The sequence below is a fragment of the Trachurus trachurus genome (assembly GCF_905171665.1).
Source record: "Trachurus trachurus genome assembly, chromosome: 14".
Classification (NCBI taxonomy): domain Eukaryota; kingdom Metazoa; phylum Chordata; class Actinopteri; order Carangiformes; family Carangidae; genus Trachurus; species Trachurus trachurus.
In genome coordinates this window covers 3,653,274-3,676,376 of record NC_139903.1, presented here as the reverse complement: position 1 = coordinate 3,676,376, position 23,103 = coordinate 3,653,274, and the positions used below count along the sequence as shown (strand labels likewise).

At 40.7% G+C, this 23,103-nt stretch overlaps 1 protein-coding gene across 1 annotated transcript in view; it reads right to left on the bottom strand.

Moving 5' to 3' along the window:
* Positions 1-23,103, bottom strand: part of alcama (activated leukocyte cell adhesion molecule a) — a 92,378-nt gene that overhangs the window by 4,759 nt on the left and 64,516 nt on the right. The window contains exons 5-14 of the mRNA XM_083986984.1: positions 20,184-20,271; positions 18,609-18,779; positions 16,796-16,920; positions 16,339-16,468; positions 11,703-11,815; positions 10,398-10,521; positions 10,022-10,143; positions 8,186-8,318; positions 4,692-4,718; positions 855-966 (exon numbers count right to left, since the gene is read on the bottom strand). Of these exons, the coding sequence (XP_083843110.1) occupies positions 855-966; positions 4,692-4,718; positions 8,186-8,318; positions 10,022-10,143; positions 10,398-10,521; positions 11,703-11,815; positions 16,339-16,468; positions 16,796-16,920; positions 18,609-18,779; positions 20,184-20,271 (1,145 nt within the window). The remainder of the gene's footprint in view (positions 1-854; positions 967-4,691; positions 4,719-8,185; positions 8,319-10,021; positions 10,144-10,397; positions 10,522-11,702; positions 11,816-16,338; positions 16,469-16,795; positions 16,921-18,608; positions 18,780-20,183; positions 20,272-23,103) is intronic.

The following is a 23,103-nucleotide window of genomic DNA, read 5'->3' as shown; positions in this document are numbered from 1 at the left end:
CTTGCAGCGACAATTAAAGGTAACAAACCTACTGCTATGACTATAGGGACTATGGCAATGGGCCAATTTGCCAAAATGTTGAACTATCCCTTTAAACATACACTTACATACTCAGACACACACCCACATGCATAAATACGCTAAAATCTGTTCTACAAGGGTCTGACAGCTTGTCAGACGTATATATATATATATATGTCTATGGTCAGAACCCCGGACCAAGACGGCGGCGCTATTGACGTACGCTGAGAAGCAGAAGGCGGCATCTAGTCAGTATATATATATATATATCTATGGTCCTGGATGTGGAGGAGCTGCAACTCAGCCCCTTTTCAGGTGGTCCCATCGGTTCTTTACGACGTGTCCAGGAGTCGGTGAAGCAAACATGCTGTTGGACGTACAGCTTGACCTTCTGACCCCGCTGCAGGCTGCACACGCTGCACACGCTGCTGACTCGTCGTTCGAAGGCCAAACACCTGTCACATTCGTATGTTCCCCCTCTTTGCACCGTTGCTACGTGCTCTGGAAACCTGATGATGATCCATCCTCAGGTGCTTTATACTGCTCCTTTGATATGTGTGATCGTTTTAGGGGCAAGCTAGCGCGGGTTTGTTCGAGTGTGTTGTCAGAGCCACTGGGTGCGTAACCCCTGACAACGTTACTGCTGGTTATATTATTCTTACTTTGCACTCTCTCTCTCCGGGGGGGAACAGCAGCTCTGGTTGCTGCTGTTTGGGATGCAGCTAGCAGGAGCAGAGCCACCAGCAGGCACTTGAAATTGAAATCTAAAATTCAAATGTGTGCACCGATGTGTGTGTGTGTGTGTGTGTGTGCTTGAGTGTATGTTGCTGTACCTTGAATTCTTCATGTGGAGCCAGTAGATGAGTCCCACCACTGCAGCAGCTATGAGGAGGCCTACCACGACACCCACAATGAGCTTTGCCTGGTCTGGTGAGCCCTCTAAACCTGAAAACAGACAGCAATGCTTCACCTTCAACACACACATACAGCACCTGAAATACTGTCTCAACTTTGTAATGATGAGAACATTACATCATGTGTTCTTGGTGCTAATACGTTAGCTTGTGCTATAAAAGAGAGAGAGCCAAAATACCACCACCGCAGCAAAATGTAATCAGCCGACACTTTATCACATGACGGCGTAATGCTTTGACTCGTTTATATAGTTCATGTTCTCATTGTTATTGCAGTCACTTGAAAACTGAGAGGGACTTTGGTTTAGGTTCCAGGAAAAGTAACTGTAACATCAGCAAAACTGTGAAATGTTGGGATGTTTCAACGCAGATCATGTGTGTTCAGTTGTGTTCTTTTTTAATAGAGCGGGAGAAGCTGCACTGATAAGACACAACTACTGTAGGGTTGTAAAATTCTGGGAATTTTCAAAGTTGGAAACTTTCCATGGGAATTAATGGGAATGTATAGGAATATATGGGAATAAACTGGAATATATGGGAATAAAAGGGAATAAATCGGAATAAATCGGAAATTTACAAAATTGAAGGTTGGCTCTTAACAGGAAACTTAAATATAGTTGTGAAAAATACTGTATATTGTAGCATACTAAAACAACCAGATTTAATGCAAGTACACTTGAATATCTATGGAAAGCAAAGTGTTTGCACTATATTTCCCATGAGCCTCCGCGCACGGTGAAATTCTTGGGCCGGCACAAGACGGACAAAAGCGAAAACACTTGGCAAGAATGTTTTCATTGATCAAGAATGAAAGTCAGAGGTTCGCAGACGATCAGATACCATCGTAGTAATATATATATAGTAATATTTTAGTCAACATTTATGTTTTTGTTGTTCAGTAAAATAATTGATTGTTCATAAAGAAGTAAAACTTGATAAAGTTGTAATCACAAATAAATCGGTTGAAATGTCATTGTAATTGTAATTGTGTAATTTTATCATTTTGCATGGATGTCTGCTTATGACAAAAAAATAAATAAATAATTACATTTATGTTTGGATATGATACAGCTTGTTTAAATGACCCCCAATTTCCAGTTAATTCCCATAAATTCCCAATAATTCCTATAAATTCCCGTAATTCCCATGGAAAGTTTCCAATTTGGAATATTTCCAAATTTACCAGAAATTTACTGGACATTTTCCGCCCCTTTGCAACCCTGGACACAACACTAAAGCGGCCACAAGCTGATGGTAACACAACGCTCGGCCTGACTGCTGCGTATCAGTGTGTCGGAGTCGGAGAAGACAAGAAGAAAATGCATTAATGTCTGAATGTCATTCCCCCTTTTTTTTGCTTTGACATTCTGCTCCGTCACATTTGTGCATTTAACAATCCTTCATCTCAGTCGTCTCGGGTCTGGCTGCCGACGTGTAAGTGTGGACGCCGTGTGGAACCTGTCATCCAGCCTCACTCTGCGCCCTCTCCCCTGACTTCTCTGCTACAAGTATAATTAATGGTTTCAGTGACTTTTACAGAGCGACGGGTGATGGAGATTGATGCAAACGCTGTTATTCATGTTGGACCATAACTGTATCTGCTTCAGTAACACCGAGATACTCTCTGGTTATGATTCTTGTCCTGTTTATTTAAGACACTCCCACCCAGTTTCCTGCCAAATTCAACCATGGACCAGATGTCCTTGAATGTCTCACTCCAGTCCACCTGCTCCCCTGTCTGGGATGTCTTTTTTTTTTTTTTGCCCAGGAAGGTCCTGAGCCAAATGACCCAAGAGTATCTAAGTGGCAGCCATGATCCTCTAACCGATAATGAGCTGAGCTTTGCACCCGGCATCTGTAATTTTCTAATAAAGACAAGTCACTGTGTACATACAGTATGTGTGTGTTTGGGTCCTGTCTGCCTGTGCTCCACATCTCAGTTGTGATATTGAAAAAAAAAAACCAAAACAAACAAGCCTAAAACAGCCTAAAAAAGAAAAAAGTTTCCCAGTTTCTGTATAAAGAATGAGGTCTCATTCACATCTCCTCTGCTCTCGTTCTTTTCTTTTTCACTGCAACTTCGTGAATAATCTAATTCCTACAGTATGTTTGTCTGATGATGAACAAACTATTGTGTTTAGATGAGGCTAAGATACATGTACGTCCTCCCACACTGCGCTGACATTATCCACAGGCTACTGTATCTTAAAGCAGAAGTGAGTGATATATTTGTGTTAATATAAGTCTTTAATAGTTATTTCTTCCGACAGCAATCACTTACATAGAGTGTTTGGACTGAATCACGGGTCTCTCAGTCCCTCTGCTCTGCTCTGAGCCGAAGAGAAAACATTTATCGTATCCTACAGTTTTTATCCAATGAGGAGAGAGAACGGCATGCAGGGCTGTGTGTGCAGCCAAGGAACGCCGTGAATGTGGTGACGTAGCGACGAGGACTGTTATGGTGCGTTCAAGGAAACTCGTATTTTTCCGACCGTGAAGTGGTACCAGTTCGATCTGGTACGAGTTCACCGGTCGGAAGTTACGAGTGGCCGTTATAGTGACTTTCACCGGTAAAACAGGTCGGAAAAACACGAGTGGGTTGCCTGGAACGCTACAAAGTCGTAAGTTGTGACTTGAAGCTGTAATTTACGATTTCAAAAGCCTGCCTGGAACGCAGCATTAGCGAAAACGACCGGACCACTCACTTCTGCTTTAAGTAGGGGTGTGCCAAAAAATCGATTCACATAAGAATCATAATTCTCATTTAATACGATTCAGAATCGATATAAAATGTCCCAAAATCGATTTAAAAAAAATAAAAAAAATGAAACAAATCTGCTCAGTCGGCCTCCATTTCCTTAGAATTTAAAAGGCAGCATGTTTAACTGCACTTTTTTTTTTTAATAAAGAGGCACTTTTAATTTTGTTACTTAAGCAATATGTGGTATTACTTTTATGCAACAGTTTCAACAATTCCATCTTAGCATGGATAAATGTTTAAAACTCAATAAATAAAGACACTTCAGTCATTCTGTCTTGCAAAGCAGACTGGAGTAGATCATGAGGATCCTTTGCACACCGATAGACTGAAGCAGAAATCATTAGGAATCAAATAGTTTTGAATTGAAAATCAATTTTGAATCGAATCGTAGCCCCAAAAACCAGAATCGAATCTAATCGTGAGATAGTAAAAGATTCCCACCCTTAATCTTAAGACTTGTCTTCCTGTACTGTACGTGATTGCATTTTAACATTGTGATCAATGACTTGTCCGTTTATGAAATTGCGTCTTATTACTGAACTTGTTTGCTGTATTTTCTCATAAAAAATGTTTCATGATGTACTGTTTTATTCCCTCTCACAGCTGAATCGGTTATCGGTTTTACTCCATCTTCACCGGGCCTGTGTCTTAATTAAGATGCTGCTCATCGTTTGAGTCGAACCATCAAAAATCTCTCCCCAGTTGCTGCCTCAATAAATATTGTCAGACACTTTCAACTGATCTCTCTTTATTGATCTGTGTAATTTTTCTAATCTTGCTTTGAGAGCTTGACTAAGCCAGAAGAATAATGGAGATGTAAAAGCTGGAATGAGGCTGAAACAGCGATGTGTGTTTGTGTGTGTTTGTGTGAATTGATGAATATGGGTCAGTTTACAGTATACACACGACTGTTAGTCAGATAAGAGGCTATCAACAACAAGAAGAAGAAAGGTCTACAAAATAAAAGATAAGGGCAAAAGAAAACAAAAGCTTACCTTGTTCTCCTTCAATCTCCCTAAAAACTGAAATCAAACAGAAATAAATTAGAAATCATAAAAATAAAAAGCCAAATAAAAACATACATAAAGATGTTTGTTCAAAGAAAACCTGCACTGGTTCTGCCTCACAAGATGAAATCCAATGTTTTGCCTAATTACGTCTCCCCAACAGACAGGGAAATGCAACAATACCTTCTAAAAAGCAACAATTTACTGTGCTTTTACAACACATGCCAAACAGCGGCTCTTCTTCGACTGCAGGGGGGAGAAAAAAAAGGAAAAGGGAAAAGGCGAGACGAAAAAGAAATCCAGCCAAAACCCCAAGAAAGAGTGATGATGGTGGAGGAGAGACAATAGAGAGGAGGATTATCACAGGCAGAAAGGAAGGATGAGGATGAGGAGGAAGAACAGTGGTACAGCATGTATGCATGAGATGAAAGGATAGTGCTGTGGCATTAAGTGTTTTAGCCTCTGACAGGCCTGCTGGTCCTACACTCCTTCTTGTTCTGTTTGTTTTTTTTATCCCCCTCCACTCCAGTTTCTATAGTCTGAGGATTTAGTGCAACTGTTTTTTTTTGCCTCCACACATTTAAATGTAAGTTTTTTTTTACATAAACACATTCTGCAGCCGTTCGTTTGATTCAGCAAATACCTGCTGTTGATAATAGGTTTAAGCTATTGTAGAGGATGAAACAAAGAACAATTATACAGTGTTTTACATAAAGGGGAAAAAAGAACAAGTCTCTTCACATTCAAAGATGCCGTGGCCACAACAGCTGAGTGTTGTTGATCTGTGTGTTAATTCAACTGCATCAAAAACCCTTCTGGTTCCTGGTGAAAGATTCATTCCTCGAGACAAAGAGCAAACTAAACGTTGGTGTGATGATTTGTGGGACTTTTTTTTTTTTTTTTTTCCTCTAAAGCTCATCATCATACCTTGCTGGGTAGTTTGTGGTTTAGAGTGCGAAACTGAGGACATAGTTGTAGAAAAACGTTGTGGAAAGTCAGTGGAAAGTAGCTCAAGCTGCTGGAGAAGTCATCATGACACGTCAGCGTAATGTCAGCTGGTTTCACTTCTCTATTTCTTCTCTGCTCTCTCTGTATGTGCTCATAGACAATATACTGGTAGTTTTTATTAGCTGAATTTACAGTAAAGTGTTTGTTTTTTTTAGACAACAAGAAGAATGAAACAGTGACTGAAACATGACAACATGTTAAAGAGATAGTTCAACATTTTGGCAAATTGGCCCATTGCCATAATCCCTATAGTCATAGCAGTAGGTTCGTTACCTTCAATTGTCGGTGCAAGCTATTTTTAGAACGGCGGAGCAGAGCCGTGAGCTGCTCAGAGCTACGCTACGGAGGCTCATTATGGGATTTCTTGGTTTCCCTCATCAAACTCATCAAATACACAATCCAACAACTCCACAACGCTCTGGTGGACAAGTTGTGACCTGCACATTCACCACGCTATGAGATAATAACACAACGTTACCAGACACAGTTGTTTTAGAGGGAAATTCATGCAAAACTGCTGATGCCTTCAGGGACAGTTTTTCCATCAAGCAGTCTCTGTATTTACCTCTAAAACAACTCTGTGTGGTAATGTTGTGTTATTATCTCATAGCGTGGTGAATGTGCAGGTCACAACTTGTCCACCAGAGCGTTGTGGAGTTGTTGGATTGTGTATTTGATGAGTTTGATGAGTTTGATGAGGGAAACCAAGAAATCCCATGAGCCTCCGTAGCGTAGCTCTGAGCAGCTCACGGCTCTGCTCCGCCGTTCTAAAAACAGCTTGCACCGACAATTAAAGGTAAGGAACCTATAGGGATTATGGCAATGGGCCAATTTACCAAAATGTCGAACTATCCCTTTAACCAGCCATCGTTTCCAAGCTGCTGTTAAAAGTCTGATTTTATAACCGACTAAATCATGATGTGGTTCCAGCTTTATTTACTGTTAATACCACCACTCAGAGAGAAAGTTAAAAGATAATCAATGCTTCAGCTGTTCAGCCGGTGTCGCAGCGTCCTTGATCCCAAACTATTCAACCACAACACTGCCTTGATTTGAGAAGAAAATGTAAATATTAAATATTTAATATACTCCATGTATTTAATTTCCCTTTCTCTGCATATTTTGCTTCCAATATCTATTTTATTGTTTGGATTTTTAATTCAGTCCATGCACTTCTTATCAATATATTCATAAACTCCAAGTTGCCTTATTCCTATATACTTTGTTTTGTGAGCTATGTTGGTACAATGACCCAATTTCACTGTGTTACTCATTAAAATTTTATCTTATCTGGAGGGATGACCATAAAAAAAAAAGAGATAACTCAACCCGATGCAACTTGCATTGTTCTTTACTGCAGAGAGGCGTTGAGTCGGTGTTTGCTGTGCGTAGATGTTTTCCTGTTTAATGTCACATCTCATGTAGAAGCAGAATTGAAAGCATTACAATGAGCAGTCATTATTAAAATGATGCTCCAGTTGGTTATCATGCTGCAGGCAGGATTCCTGTGAAGCAACACAATCATCAAAACAGCAGCGGCTTGTTTGTTTCCTGCCTAGCCGAGCCACAGGAAAGCTGACGGTCAATCTGAAGAGCCGGCTGCAGCCAGAGTTAAGTTGAAATCTAATTTGACTTATTTGTCTCCTCCTGCCTGGTCTGGTCTAATTAAAGCAAAGCAAGTGAAAAAAGCTACACAAGCTTTTAGCTCTCTGACTGTCTGCAACACAGAAGTAAAATGCAATCGCTCTCATTTCCTCCAGTTGGGAAAATACTATAGTCACAACCAAGGCCGTAACCATGGAGTCAACACTGGGGGGGGGGTGACCAAATCGCTCTCTTTCTATACCGTACTTTCTGGACTATAAGCCGCTACTTTTTTCCCCGCCCCGGTGTCCCAGCTCTCGTCTCTGCACACCGCACCACAAACACGCTCCGTAACCATAATCTTGTGTTAATGATGGTTAAGACTACACAAACACACACGCCATAACATCGTATATGTTACGTAAAGTTATCCGCCGCTCCATTTTTTGATTTTTCGCCGACTTCGTTGTAAACAAATGCACATGGACGAGAGGAGCGTAACCAAAACAGAGGAAAAGCGAGCGGACTTGCACAGTTCCCGACTGTCTTCCTGTGTAAATCTCAATCTCATGTTACAACATGAAAACCTGCAGCTTATATTCAAGTGCGGCCTATATATGTATTTTCTTTTAAAATTTAGCTGATGCGGCTTAGACTCAGGTGTGCTCTATAGTCCGGAAAGTACAGTAAATTCACTAACACATGGGATACTTTTTTCTTCTTTTAATCAGCTAGCTATATATTGGGGGGGACATTTTTTTTTAGCATATTTGAATTTTGGGGGGGATGTGTCCCCCCCAATGTATATGGTAATTACGGCCTTGGTCACAACTCAGAAAGACTAAATCCAATAAATCCAAGCAGCAGCTTCCTGATGAGCATGGACTTACTGGAGGAAACGTTGATGGTCATCACATCGTTTCCCAGCGTGTTGGTGACGAAGCAGCTGACAGTCAGGTTCGCCCTTGGGATCACGATGATTTTATGGATGGCCTTGCCGTTCTGGTAGGTGGTCTCCTCCTCCTGGAGACACATTCACAGGAATAAAAGGTTTCAGTTTGAGAAAGAAACATCTCAGAGCAGCCTCTCGAACTGCACAACTTTTCTATCCTGCAGAGTGTTTTGTGTATTGTTTGACAGATGGGGAACGATTGGATGCTGCAAAGACAGATAAATGGAGTAAAGTACTGCAAATGTCAACATCAGATAGGGGAGCTGAACTCTGCCACAAGAGTCTGACTGTAAAAGCTAAACTGCAAAGTCACTCAGAATGCAGCAGCAGTAAACACACAAAACATCTTCTTCTTCCAGTGAACCTGGATCCAACTGAAAAAAAAAAAAAAAAACGTCACAGAACGTCTTGATAAGTACATTATTTATTAGAGTGAAGGCTGTTCTGTGCCGAGGCTGAATGTCACCTCTATAGCAGGGAGAAGGTTGGTTGCCTCTTATTACCTTAGCCTAACTTTTAATTTAAAAAAAGGTAACACGCTTTTAAAGGAGCACGTTTCCCTGGTTTATCCACTTCTAACAGCAACATGTGCAACATTGTGTGGATTCCCATTGATGTCTTAAAGGGATAGTTCACCCAAAATTGAAATTTCACTCATTATCTACTCCCCCTCGTGGACTAAGGGCTGGGAGAAGTTTCAGAGTCCTCCGTGGCTTCTCTGAGTTACAGGGGGTCTCGGCGTAGCAGTGCATGTCCATATAACGGTTGCAAATGGATACCAACCAAATGGATACCAACCAAAACATCCAAATACCTCCATGCTGCTCGTATGTAATGTCCGTCTTGTATTGAAGCCCCCGAAATGCGAAATTGTCTTCTCGAAGCTCCTCTTCCCGGTTCGTCAGAATTGGACGAACTGGCAAGAGGAGCTTCCGCTACAAACAAGCTTGAAATATAGACTTATTTCTTTTTTTTCGGGTCAATTTCGCATTTCGGGGCTTCAATACAAGACAGACATTACATACGAGCAGCATGGAGGTATTTGGATGTTTTTTGGTGTGTCTTTTTGTTACGAAGACAGTTGGTATCCATTTGCAACCGTTATATGGACATGCACTGCTACGCCGAGACCCCCTGTAACTCAGAGAAGCCACGGAGGACTCTGAAACTTCTCCCAGCCCTTAGTCCACATGAGGGGGAGTAGATAATGAGTGAAATTTCTATTTTTGGGTGAACTATCCCTTTAAAAGTCAGGAACGGAGCATCTTTAAAGACTCATGTGTCTGTCACTGCGCAGAGACATTTAATCTCTTAAAATGCTGCATACAATCCCCCAATCTCATCTCGTGAAAAGTTGCCAGTTTGGAGATGGGATGGCTTTCACAGGGCAGTGGCCTTTATTTATGGGGCTTCCTGCTGCGTTCATTATTATTCCTCCTGAGTAACGCCAGACCTACGAATGTTCGCCTTAACAGGACACTTCAGTAGCTGCATAGGAGAGGAGATGGTGCTCTGCTCCAACAGTTGTGCACAGGCTCAATGTAAAACCACTGACTGAGTGAAAACCTCTGTAGTAGCTCTCTTTTTTTTTTTTTACTGTTACTGCAAGAGCAAAGCAAACTCTGACAGGCACCTCAAAGAACACTTTAATCACACCACACTGCACTGTTTGCTGATATTTTGCTTTATTTTGTTCTTTTCTTCCATCATCAGCCTAACTTGACACACACACACACACACATACACACACACACACAGTGGAACAAACACTTACATCTGTGGCGTTCACGCTCCACTGGAAGGTGGGCTCTGGTACGGCGTCGGCCTCGCAGGTCAGGACTTTGTACTTGGCGTCTTCGGCGCGCTGTTTGGTCAGGCTGGTGATCACAGGCTTCCCTGGTGTGGACACAATGTTCTCTCATCATGACACAACATTTCGCCACACTTAAATATTTCAAAGTGTTGGAGACCGCATGGGTTTGTAAAAAAAAAAAAAAAATGCTTTTGATGCTTTTTCCAGAAAAAACACTGAGCCCATGACTAGAGCCGTGGTTTTAATTAATGAATGTGCTTCAGCTGATAATAGAGATACAGAAATGCAGGCTGCAGGGATATACTGTAGCCACACACACACACACACACTTACTGACCTTCTACTACCAGTTCAAAGCTCTGGCGTTTTGCGAGTCCGCTCAGGGAGACCTCACAGATGTAAAGTCCTGCGTCAGCGTAGACCAGCTTGCTGAACTCCGGAGCCTTCACTGCTTTACCGTCCTGCAAAAAAAACCACACAAACAAACAAACAACATCAGTGTCTTGTAAAGCCAAGCTGCTCCCGTCACTCTGATCAATCACAACGACAATACACAAAGTCCTTTTTCATTTTCCATTGTCATTTTTTCAGCTGCTCCCCCCCCTCTCTCCCCCTCCCATCAAGGACGCCGTGTAAAATACATGAATGTACAATGTCAGCTCTGCTCAGTTCCCATGTCCACGGTCACAGGAATGTTCATTTAAATTCAGTGTGGAGATACAGAAAACATTTCTGTATGTGAGGAACTGAAGTCTCTGCATTGATTTTTGTCTCCTACATACTTTTCTTTCTATGTATAAACATATCTTTCTGCATTTGAACACGGTTTAGCTTCAGAAACACGGATAAATCTCATTCTACCATCCCATCTGATCTTTGTATTTTGGGCAAACATAATATATACAGCTGCTACTGTGCAACGAGTTGAGGCAGGTGTGAGGAGGAAAAAATGCTAAACTAAGAATGCTTCCAAAAATGGAAGTGTTAATAGATTATTTGCATCAATTAACAAAATGCAGTGAATGAACAGAGGAGAAATGTAAATCAAATTAATATTTGGTGTGACGACCCTTTATATATATATTTTTGAAAACATTCTTACTTTACAGCGTTTTTTCACACTTTTGCACAGTACCATGTGCATATACTGTAAAGAAATCATCAAATATTTATATTGATAATGTAAGTTTACACTTTGTTAATATATATGTACATACATCAATTAAATGTATATTGTCATATATATGAGATCTAAGTGCAACATGTTATACCATGATCACATTTTTAATTTGTGCATACATTTGACTATGAATATTTAATGTATGTTATTAACTTATGTCTTTATATATAGAGATGAAATATGAGTTCATAATAAAATAGTCTATTTTCAAGTGACAGATACAGTTCTATATCAGTCCTCGTGACACAGGGAAATATATCTGACATTTAATAAATGGTAAGTAAATGGCTTGACACCCACTGAGCTCCTGAAGTGATGAGGGAAAAATAAATCACAGCAGTGTCTCGTGTACATATGAGCTCAGAGTGAGTCTCTGCTCTGAGTCTCTGCTGTCTGCTTTTATGAGTTGGATAGAAACACACCCTGTTCATCTCAATGCCACTTGCAAATCACACACGTTACCTTCGACCATGACACTTTGGCTTCACCCGAGGCGTTCTTCTCCATCTTCACAGTCAAGGTGTCCCCCACTTTTTTCACGATCTTCCCCTTGGGACTCAGACTCAGGTCCAGGTCTAAAAAAAACAACAACAACAACAGAGACAGAGTTGGTTTAGTTCGGTTGAGCTGAAGCTGAAGCTGCTGTAGTGCCATGATGCTATAAAACCATTCATCATTCACCACACATGAACCACTTTCAGACGATACCTTCAGCCGAGGCCTTCCCTTTAAACACATCTGCAGACTCGAGAGGCACTCGGCAGAACTCATTCCTCCATCACGGCCAAATTTGACCAAAATGGTGAAAAAAAATGTTCTATTTTTTTTTTTTTTTTACAAAGTTGGAAAAGTGAAAGTCAAATTCCTGGATCTGCCCCCAGAAAATGAATGTCTCCTTCTCTGGCTCCCTCTCTCCCTCCTTGTCCCTTTGGTAAAAACATTATCTCCTTGGCGATGATAACAACCCACTCATAAAAACCTAAGAGATTTTTCTGTATCCTCTTGTACAGCTCATTTATCCATTAACCTTGTTTAGCAACCGTCTTTTTTTTCCTTTTTTAAACGACAACAAGCCTCTGACTTTCAAGGTTTCACCTCCTTCATGTGCTTGTTGAGCGGATCCTTGCTCTGTAGTTACGGACGGTCAGCTGACAGTTTGCTGCTGCTGTGGCTGCCTCCCTGCCTCCCTGCCTGCTGAAACTCATATTTCTCTCCTTTATCAACAACTCACATGTACAGAAAGATGGATTTTTTTTTCTATTTTCTGCAGCTGCTAACTCACATTGCTTCATAATGAGTTGACATTTCAAAAACTCTTCCCACAATCAGCACACCTGCTGTCAGTGGTAATCACTTTGGGTAGAAAATGAGTACAGGCACGGCACCACGCTGACTCAGACTAACTGCAGCCTTTCATTTACAGGAAGGTGCTAACTTTCTTTCCACCTCACTCTCCATCTTCATCAGTTTATTATAGAAATGTTGAAGCTGATGACCAACATGTTCAGACCTCAATCTCTCCTCTGACATATCTGGAAAAGATCGTCACCATACATTAGCAAAGAGAGTCTTTCTAAGATGCGCTGCAGAGCTAGTAACTGTATGTATGAATGTCCACAAGAGGGCTTGAGCCAGTACCAAGAGGTGCAGTGCAGTTCACTTTGGACAGGTCACATACACACATAGAGACACATAGAGACACAACTCTGGAAATGTGGGAGGAAACCCTAACAGAGACAAAAGCCATTCAGACAGAGTAAAGTGACAGTAAAAGGTAATTAAAGGGGAACTATGCAAGTCCGGTGTGTTGCTAACCCTCCTCCTGGCCATGTGCATTTGTTTACAATGAAGCCAGCGAGAAATCAGTCTATAAAGTGGTAAATAATGTTTCATATATATATACGTATATATTAGGGCTGGGACGATACGCTTTTCTCCCGATTCGATTCTTCTACGATTTTTTGGATGGCAATTCGATTTGAATTGCGATTCTACGATATTGCCGATTCTCTCGATTTTTAGTCTGCATTTTTAACATTTATCTGCACACAAATACTGTAGTGGCCTATAAATTAACATACTCCATTATAAAGTGAACTTAAACCCTTTTCAAAACCTGTACTCTCTGTATGTAAAAAAGGCGAACAAATGCACATTGCACAATATTAAAAAAAATCTATTTTTGAAAAAAAAAAATAGATTCAAAAATCGTCAAAAAAGATATCGCGATATATATGTGAATCGATTTTTTCTCCCACCCCTAATATATATATATATATATATATATATATATATATATATATATATATATATATATATATATATATATTATATGTGTGTGTGTGTGTGTGTGTGTTGATATGAAACATTATTTACCACTTTATAGTATCTGTGTTGTTTAATCTGTCACAAACAAGAGATTATAGGTTACGGGGGCGTTTGCGTCACCATGCCGCAGAGACGAAAACTGGGACAAAGTTGTTTTCCAGCCAAGAGACTCAATAAGTGGCACGCTCTTCGCACGTGGAAGGCAGAGAGCCTCCATTCTCCCTCGTAACAAGTTAAGCCATTTATCAAACCATCATAATTACTACAAAGCTGTTTAATTAAGGTAAAAATGTAGCATAGTCAAGCTACAAATCCTGCATAGTTCCTCTTTAATTTCATAAACTATCGTTATCATCTGAGGAATCAGCCCATCCCTCTGTCAGGCTGAATCATCTTATTGCACCAGATCTCCACAGGTCAGGGTAATACCATTGTGTACCTGAGATAATTTATATTTAAACAGGGCTCCACAAAAACACTGCATGTAAAATTAAGTACTAAATAAACAGCCTTCTATGATGAGAACTTTTGCAGAGTTGTTGCAAGTGCATTCAATGAAACTAAAGCAATTCAAGTAATGGAAAAAGTTTAGTAAACACATAAGCATTTTTATTGCATTACTGAAATAACTATAGAATAACTTTAAATGTGATCTCTTTGAATGACTCTGCAGAAATGGCACAAAAAGCCTATTGAAGCATTGTAGCTGTGGCATTTCTGAAGCCTAAATTCGTTTTCCCTGACACACACACACACACACACACACACACACTGTAAGGCAGCAAGATCAAAGCAATAAATTAGTGTCATTATTATGATTATTATTTTTTTTGCTGTAATAGAATATTGGGTTATGCCAAATAAATATGGTAAATAAATAAAAGCTATACTTCAAAGACAGCAGTGACACGTGAAGCTTAGTGTGAGCTCAGTTCGTCAGGGAGAGAAACCGTCTTCTCCTTTTTCCATTTCCATTCACAGTTCCCTCGTTCTCCCCCTCTCTCCTAATCAGCTGTCTTCAGGTGTTCGCCGCCACCAATCGTATCCCACCACATCCTCAACCAGCCAATAAACACAGTCCCTCTTGTACTTTAAAATTTGTTTTCCTCTCTCCTGCTAACCCATTTCAGTGTTTTCCCCTCTCACTCTTCCGCTCTTGCCTTGTTTTTGCACATGGAAATAAAAGTTCAGTCTCCTCTGATTGAAACATGGAACAGGGTAACGCTCCCTTCTTGTTAGTGCGTTTACCAGACAGTGTTTTCTCACTGGGAGACACATGTCAGAGCTGATTCTGGGATGTGGATGGAGTTTTGTTTTGGTGCCTTTTGGGCATGAGATTAACTGCTGTGCGGTGGTGCATGTTGGGGAAACATTTCTTTCTATAAGATGTGTGAAATGCACTGAAACTGAAATGTGGGGCACAGAGGAGGAGAAAAACGTGTCTGACTTGTTGTTTTTTTTATTACAATCATAGGACCCATTTGAACTGAAGACTCTGAAACATACACCTGGGAAAGCGAAGGAGTAATTGCTTGAGGGAGTGCTGGTGGATGGTAGGAGGGAAAACAGCTTATCAGTTCCCCAAGCTTCTCGCACACCCAAACACTTTGTCACTTTGACTCAGTCAATGTCAGAAATTTCTAATTAGTTCTCCTCCTCCCCGCATGGCACGCCACACTCTGCATCCCTGCCAGGCGGGGCTCTCAAAGTTTAAAGTTGATTACCATTACTCAGTTCCCATGACTTTATTTACAGCGAAGAAAAATGCCTTGTTAAGGGCAAAGCGAAGACAGCAGTTGGAGGTTTGGTTTTTTTTTGTCTTAAAGGACAATTCCGGGCAAATTCAACTCGGGGCTGTATTTTCCTAACAATTTAGGTCTAAAAGAAGGAATCTGAAGATTTTCAGTTTAATCGCTCCTGTTTTGCGGTAGTTGTGTCTGTCCCCGCATCGCCACGGCAGCGATGAATGGGAGCGGATGCAAGTTCCGCTGCTTAGGCTGTTTACATCCCTCAAAGCCACAGACAGCGTCAGATGGAGACTCAAACATGCACCGAGAAGTTTATTTACTTCAAGCAAGCCGACATGTTTGTAAAACTAGATCTAATTCAAAGTCTCCCGGAGTCTCGCGTGAGACCCAAGTTGCCGTGCTCGGCGTGTTCAGGTGCAGTGGGAAGCTCCCGTTTGCGTCATAAACACAGGAATATCAACTCTTGACTTGCTTCAAGTAATAAAAACTTCTCGCCACATGTTTGAGGAGCCACCTGACGCTGTCTGTGGAAAACAATGTACACTTCAAGCAAGTCAAGAGTTGATATTCCTGTGTTTATGACACAAACGGGAGCTTCCCACTGCACCTGAACACACCGAGCACGGCAACTTGGGTCTCACGCGAGACTCCGGGAGACTTTGAATTAGAACTAGTTTTACAAACATGTCGGCTTGCTTGAAGTAAATAAACTTCTTTGTGCATGTTTCAGTAGCCATCTGACGCTGTCTGTGGGAAAAAAAATTACGGCTTTGAGGGCTGGAAACAGCCTAAGCAGCAGAACTTGCATCCGCTCCCATTCATTGCTGCCGTGGCGATGCGGGGACAGATGCAGCTACCGCAAAACAGGAGCAATTAAACTGAAAATCTTCAGATTCCTTCTTTTAGACCTAAAATGTTAGGAACATACAGCCCCGAGTTGAATTTGCCCGGAATTGTCCTTTAATGCTGGTTTTGCTACAGTATGCTGAAGCTCTACTCCAGCTTGTGTCAGGAGAACTCACAGGCAACAGCGATGCTTTGGGAGGCCTCCAGTTTCTCGTCGTCAGGCAGGGAGCATTTGTATTCGCCCGCGGCAGCTCTGGTAACAGCAGTCAAAATGTAATTGTCCGATTTTTCCAGCTTTTTCTGGTCCTGGTGGAGAGAGAAGAGGAGGATGAGCAGCGAGGCATGGCTGGCATCTGTCAATCTGACACGATGTCAAGAAATCAGAAAGAAAAAGAGAGGACGAGAGAATCCACAATGTGGGTTTCCTTAATTATTTCTACTGAAATATCCTCACCTTGTCAGATTATTAAGGCTTTTGAAACAACGCAGCAGTGACTCAAAACATGTGAATTAGTAACAATTAGTAACAGGTTTTCTCGTTTCCCTTTTGAACAATATCCCTTCTGGAAGCCAATTTCATAAAAAGTAAGATTTGAGCAGAGACAGCGGTGTGCTACATGAAGCTTCTCTGACCTTGATGTGGAAATTGTAGGATGTTGGTGGAGGGTTGCCGTCGCCATGACACTTCAGAGTCACGTTATCTCCCTCTACGATGGGCTTCTTGGGCAGAACCTCGAGGGTCACCTTCTCCGATGGATCTGAGGGAGTTCAGTGATCAAATAAAGGGAAGAAAGGAACAGAGGAGATGCAACCTTAAAACAATGCGACGATTACACAACAACCAACAAATGGTACAACTGTTGTCCTTACACATACTAATGTGGATAACATTTGCCTCAGTACACTGCAAAAACTCAAAATCTTTCCAAGAATATTTGTCTTATTTCTTGTCAAAATGTCTCATTTCTAGTCAAAACTAATCTCTTTTCACTTAATATAAGACTCATCACCTAAAAATGAACTTGTTTTTAGATCATTTTCACTTGTTTCAATCTAATTTTCACTTGAAATAAGTAGAAAAATCTGCCAGTGAAAGCAAGTTTTTTGTGCTTGTAATAAGGAAGAAAAACTTTTTTTTTCTACTTATTTCAAATGAAAATATGCTTGAAAGAAGTAAAAAGTGTCTAAAAACAAGCTGCTTTTTAATGTGATGAGTGTTATTTTAAGTATAATGAGATTTGTTTTGACTAGAAATGACATTTTGACTAGAAATAAGACAAATATTCTTGGTAAGATTTTGAGTTTTTGCAGTGTATCTCCCGTGAACCTTCTACAACTACGACTGCTGCTGCTGCTGCTGCTGCTGCAGAGATTCCCACTTCCATGTATTGATCTCCGGCTCCTATCTGCTCCTCAGAGGTCAGGGATGTGATCAGGAGAACACCGACCACACACATCACTGTAATTCCCTGCCAACCTGCAGCCAACTCGCGGAAGAAAGCTCTGCAAGCACATTGTTGACCTTCTCACCGTTTCACCCACTTCCCAGAGCCTTTGAAGACAAAACTACAGGTATGCACCTCAAACGGTTCATCCTCAAATTAAAACTTTACCCGACCATCTCAGACTTTCCTTCCCTTCCGAAATTAACATCTTGTTTCTACAGTAATAGCACTTTATTAGGGCTGGACGATTTGCTTTTCTCTCGATTTGATTCTTCTACGATTTTTTGGATGGCGATTCAATTTAAATTGCAATTCTACGATATTGCCGATTCTCTCGATTTTTTGTCTGCATTTTTAACATTTATCTGCACACAAATACTGTAGGAGCCTATAAATTAACATACTCCATTATAAAGTGAACTTGAACCCTTTTCAAAACCTGTACTCTCTGTATGTAAAAAAGGCTAACAAATGCACATTGCACAATATAAAAAAAAAAAAAAATCAAATTGAAAAAAAAAATCGATTTAAAAATCTTCAAAAAAAGATATTGCGATGTTTATGTGAATTGTTTTTTTTCTCCCACCCCTATACTTTATACTGTATATTATAATGCTTTTATAGCCAGGATAAGATAAACCAGACCTCTACATATTGTATGATGCAAGTCAATATCATGTTTGTGTGTGATCATTATTATTATTATACACAACATTATATACAGTCTATTGTACCTGTTAAAATCTCCAAGGTCTTGTTACTCTTGAATCATTTACACAGGTGTAAGTCATTATGAATACTTTGCATGTCGACATTATCCACTGTCATCGATCAGCAAGTTCATTCTGAATTATTGTATGTAAAAAATACTTCATGTTTTCATATTTAATGTATATAAGAAATGCATCTACCTTTATAAATTATATAAAACTATCTTTAATTAATAGATTATGACTGTGAATAAGGAGTGGATGCACCACATTCTGCTGTGTTTGACTTACAGTGAATCTGGAAAGGCTCCAGCTTAATGTCCCGAGTGTCCTGCTCATTCTCAGAGTGGCAGGAGAAGACGGCGCCGACGTCGGCCTTGGTGGCGGCAAACTGGAGCACGGAGGTGGTGGTGGAGAGACCTGTAGCTGGATCCACCTTCAGACTGGGGGTGATCACAACAGCTGTGGAGTAAAAGGGACAACGACACAACACAGTTAGTGATGCTGGTATTTTTGTATTGTATTTTTATTTTTATTTAGCACATAAAAGATGTATAAAACAGCATATTAAAAAAGTGGAACGACAACGACAAGAGACATACAAAGTATACAGTAGATAAAGCAAATGTGCAGGAGAAACCAAAAAAAACCCTAAGGGCTTGTCAAGTGGTCCTCCATAAGACAAACATTCAACATAAATTTAGTTTACAGAATGAAAAAACAACATAAAACAATTAAAAAAGAGAAAATCAATATTGTGTGGATATTCAGGATAAACATTTGACATTCAGCGTAAGTTCAGTTTACCATCATGTGAAAAACAAGTGATGCTGGTGTTGCTGCAGCTTTAAAGGGATACAGTAGTTCAACATTTTGGCAACATTTTCGCTATAGTCGTTACCTTTAATTGTCGGTGCAAGCTGTTTTTAGAACGGCGGAGCAGAGCCGTGAGCTGCTCAGAGCTACGCTACAGAGGCTCATGGGATTTCTTGGTTTCCCTCATCAAACTCATCAAATACACAATCCAACAACTCCACAACGCTCTGGTGGACAAGTTGTGACAGTTGTGACACATTCACCACGCTATGAGATAATAACACAACGTTACCAGACAGAGTTGTTTTAGAGGGAAATTCATGCAAAACCGCTGATGCACGTTGCCTTCAGGGACAGTTTTTCATCAAGCAGTCTCTGTATTTCCCTCTAAAACAACTCTGTCTGGTAACGTTCTGTTATTATCTCATAGCGTGGTGAATGTGCAGGTCACAACTTGTCCACCAGAGCGTTGTGGAGTTGTTGGATTGTGTATTTGATGAGGGAAACCAAGAAATCCCATGAGCCTCCGTAGCGTAGCTCTGAGCAGCTCACAGCTCTGCTCCGCCGTTCTAAAAATAGCTTGCACCGACAATTAAAGGTAACGAACCTACTGCTATGACTATAGGGATTATGGCAATGGGCCAAAATGTTGAACTATCCCTTTAAGAGTGTGACGAACTCATAAAAGTGTTGAAGTCTAAAGTTTCCTGGGATTGTCTTTATCGTGTGGAAAGAAACACTGACAAACAAACAAACAAACTCTGTTTTACACACAGTTTGCTCCAACGTGATCCAGGACCAGATTCAATTCAGATGCTGTATCACATTACTGTAGCAACTGAACATGACTGTGTTTCTGTTTGGTGTTGCTGAGGCTCTCCTCTTGGGTAAATACACCTCAGTGTTTCATTTTCACTCTCCAGTCACTGTACAAAAAAAAAAAAAAAAACCTGCTGGCCCTCAGCGGACTCTCCGCACCAGTATCTAGTTTCTGGGTGTGTCCGCAAACACTAAAAAAAAAAAAAAAAGGAAGCGCAGTGGCTCTGTTACCTTTCCCATCCGCTTGCAGGGGCTTCCCATTTTTGTTCCATGTGATCGTAGCGGCGGGGTGAGCATCTGCCGCAACACATGTTGCCACCTGAGCAGAACAGAGCAGATTTCATCACGTTATTAAAGAAATATACCAAATAAATACCATAAACAAAGACTACACACTCACACTCAGTCAGAGGAATTGAAATGCTCAGAAGATGATGTATTTTTAATTCAATCTTTTTTCTTTTCTTTTTCTTTTTTTTTCACTTTCCACTGCCACATATAATATAAATGTTATCAGCACCTTTAACCTGAATTGATAATGTGTCAATTTCCGTGCGAGAACACATTAATATGACATTATGCTGTAAATATTACACACAATTTAACCCTGAAAAAATAATGAGGGACACACACAGTGCGCAAAAACATCAGCACAAATACCTTCTTTTAGCACTGTAAAATCAATGTCCGACCGTGGAACTTTAATTTCTCTGTCCCCGAGTTGTATAAATGTCACGTCGGCTCTCCAACATTAACAGGAGAATGTTGGACAAACGCCAGAAGAGACAAACAACCGTCTCATTCAGGGATGAATTACTTTTTGTGCTCACGAGCACACTGTCTCCCTGTCTCGCTGCTACATCTTCAACACTGAAGGTCAGTAAAGGCAGCAGAGATATGTGCTGTGTGTGAACCAGATAAGGATTGAGTCACAAGAACCGTCTCGCATACCGATTCGTTTCATTTCCTGCGCTGCAGATGGAACGTGACTCAACCACAAACATTTCTTCTGTCCAGAGAAGCAACAGTCATACGCAAACAAACAGAAACACTATTAGTAGTAGGTGCATCAGTGTTTATTCATGTGTATTGTTGCTGTATTTACATATGCATGTTCTTATCTATTTATGTTTTGAAGCTGCAAAGCTGTTCTTCTCATAACGAGGTTGGTCTGTCTGCGGGGGGGACGGGTGGTTTTTTTACTGACTCACAGGTTAGTGTGTTCCTCAGCGACTGATTTGATAAAAAACAAATATAACTGGGTGGAGGCAACAGAGCAGGCAGAGGGGGGGGGGGTTGCCTCCAAACTTCATGCTAGCAACAGCAGGGTTTCCAGAATGCAGCTATTGTTGCTTTTAGTTACACAAACACTTACTTGTTGGGTTGATCACTCAGATCTGATATGATTTTCTTTTTTTTCCACACAAATAAGGTTTAAATAAGGTTTAACCATAATAAAATTTGTTGAAATGAAAGGCCACTGTTAAATTCAAAAAGGAGCTTTCCCTCGTCAGCAGATGAATGTGAAATTCAGACTCAGCCTCATCTACTGTATGTTCAGTGTTGTATTGAAACTTGTGTGAATGTGCTTCCTATGTTTTATGTTTTTTACCTGCATGCAAAGCACATTTCCCTGGGGGACAATAATAAAGTCAAAGTTAAGTTAAGTTATTTAAATTATGGTTTGGAGGTACATGTATATATTTGTGCAGAATTATGTTTTCTTTTTGCTTTCTTGCATTTGTTTGGGTGACCCTTACTTACTTAAATGCATAAACTAGTAGCTTATTTCTGTTGTACCATGCATATACTTTGTTGGTCAATAACAAATGGATATAGCCTAGCTGAATATCATTAGTTGTTGTTAGTCCATACCTTTGTTAAGGAGTTGTATGTCATATTTTTACTCTATTTTTCAATCAAAAAATTATATATATAAAAAAAATAATAAAAAAAAGTTAAGTTAAGTCTATGTCCATCCATCCATTGTCTATACAGCAGCACTTCTCCATGTTGATGGGGGGTGTGGGTGGGCTGCAGCCAATCACAGCTGACACAGGGTTCGCCCTGGGCAGGTCGCCAGTTTCCAACCTCACACACACACACACACACACACACACACACACACACACACACACACACACACACACACACACACACACACACACACACACACACACACAGTGCCTATAGGTAGTTAACCATGTGTCCATGTCAGTCTGCTATTCCATCCATCTTGTCATTCAGCTTGCAGCGATTTGAAATGCGTAAAGAACTCTTAAATGTTTATTTGTGAATGACTCGCACCTAAATGCATCGACTCGCTGCTTTACATTCATGGAGCAGATCCAACCTGCTGCTGTTGGTCCCTGAGCACAATAAGTTCAGTACAGCTGCTCCGTCGAAGGTGGAACAAATGACCCGATGCTCATCCTATGATTCATTTCTTTATAGTTATCTTATCGTTTTCAGTTATAGATCCAGAAAACAGAGCTATACTGTTATGACTAATCGGGGCAGCTAAAGGATAAATGGTGGAACATGCACTGTGTCAACAACAGCTCTGGACTAACTGTCGATAACGGTCGTGTTGCACAAATGGCATTATTCCCATGGTCCACCACGCTTGGAAATTGCATTCCCCCACGGTGCAGTGCGGTGCTGCAGCTCCACTGTATCATATTAAACATATTTACTAAAATTGGTTATAGCCACGATACGCCACGTCACTTTAGATAACGCTGCTGGCTGGCGACGCTGTTAGCTCCACTTGGCCGCAGTCAGGTGATTTCTTGCTAGCTCTGAGTGAACAGCACAAATTAACATCATAAACATCATCGTTTGCATAATAGAAATATGTAACATAGTTAATTAAAACAGACACGCGGCAGAAAGGCAGAGGTTCATGTATCAACACGCTGAATATAAGAATAATCGCTGTGTTTGGCGTTTGCTTTTTCCAGCTTGAGGCCCTTTTTTTTTCCAGCTCTGGAGCGGATTTTATTTCTGTTTTTTTTAATTCTATCCCCCTGTTTTATGCCGCTCGCTCATAACACTGTCATTCATCAGCGCGCAGCGGAAAAATGCCAGCAGGTGGAGAAGAGGGTGGAGTGGAGCTGTTCAGAGGCAGCGCAGCGGGCAGAAAGTGAGT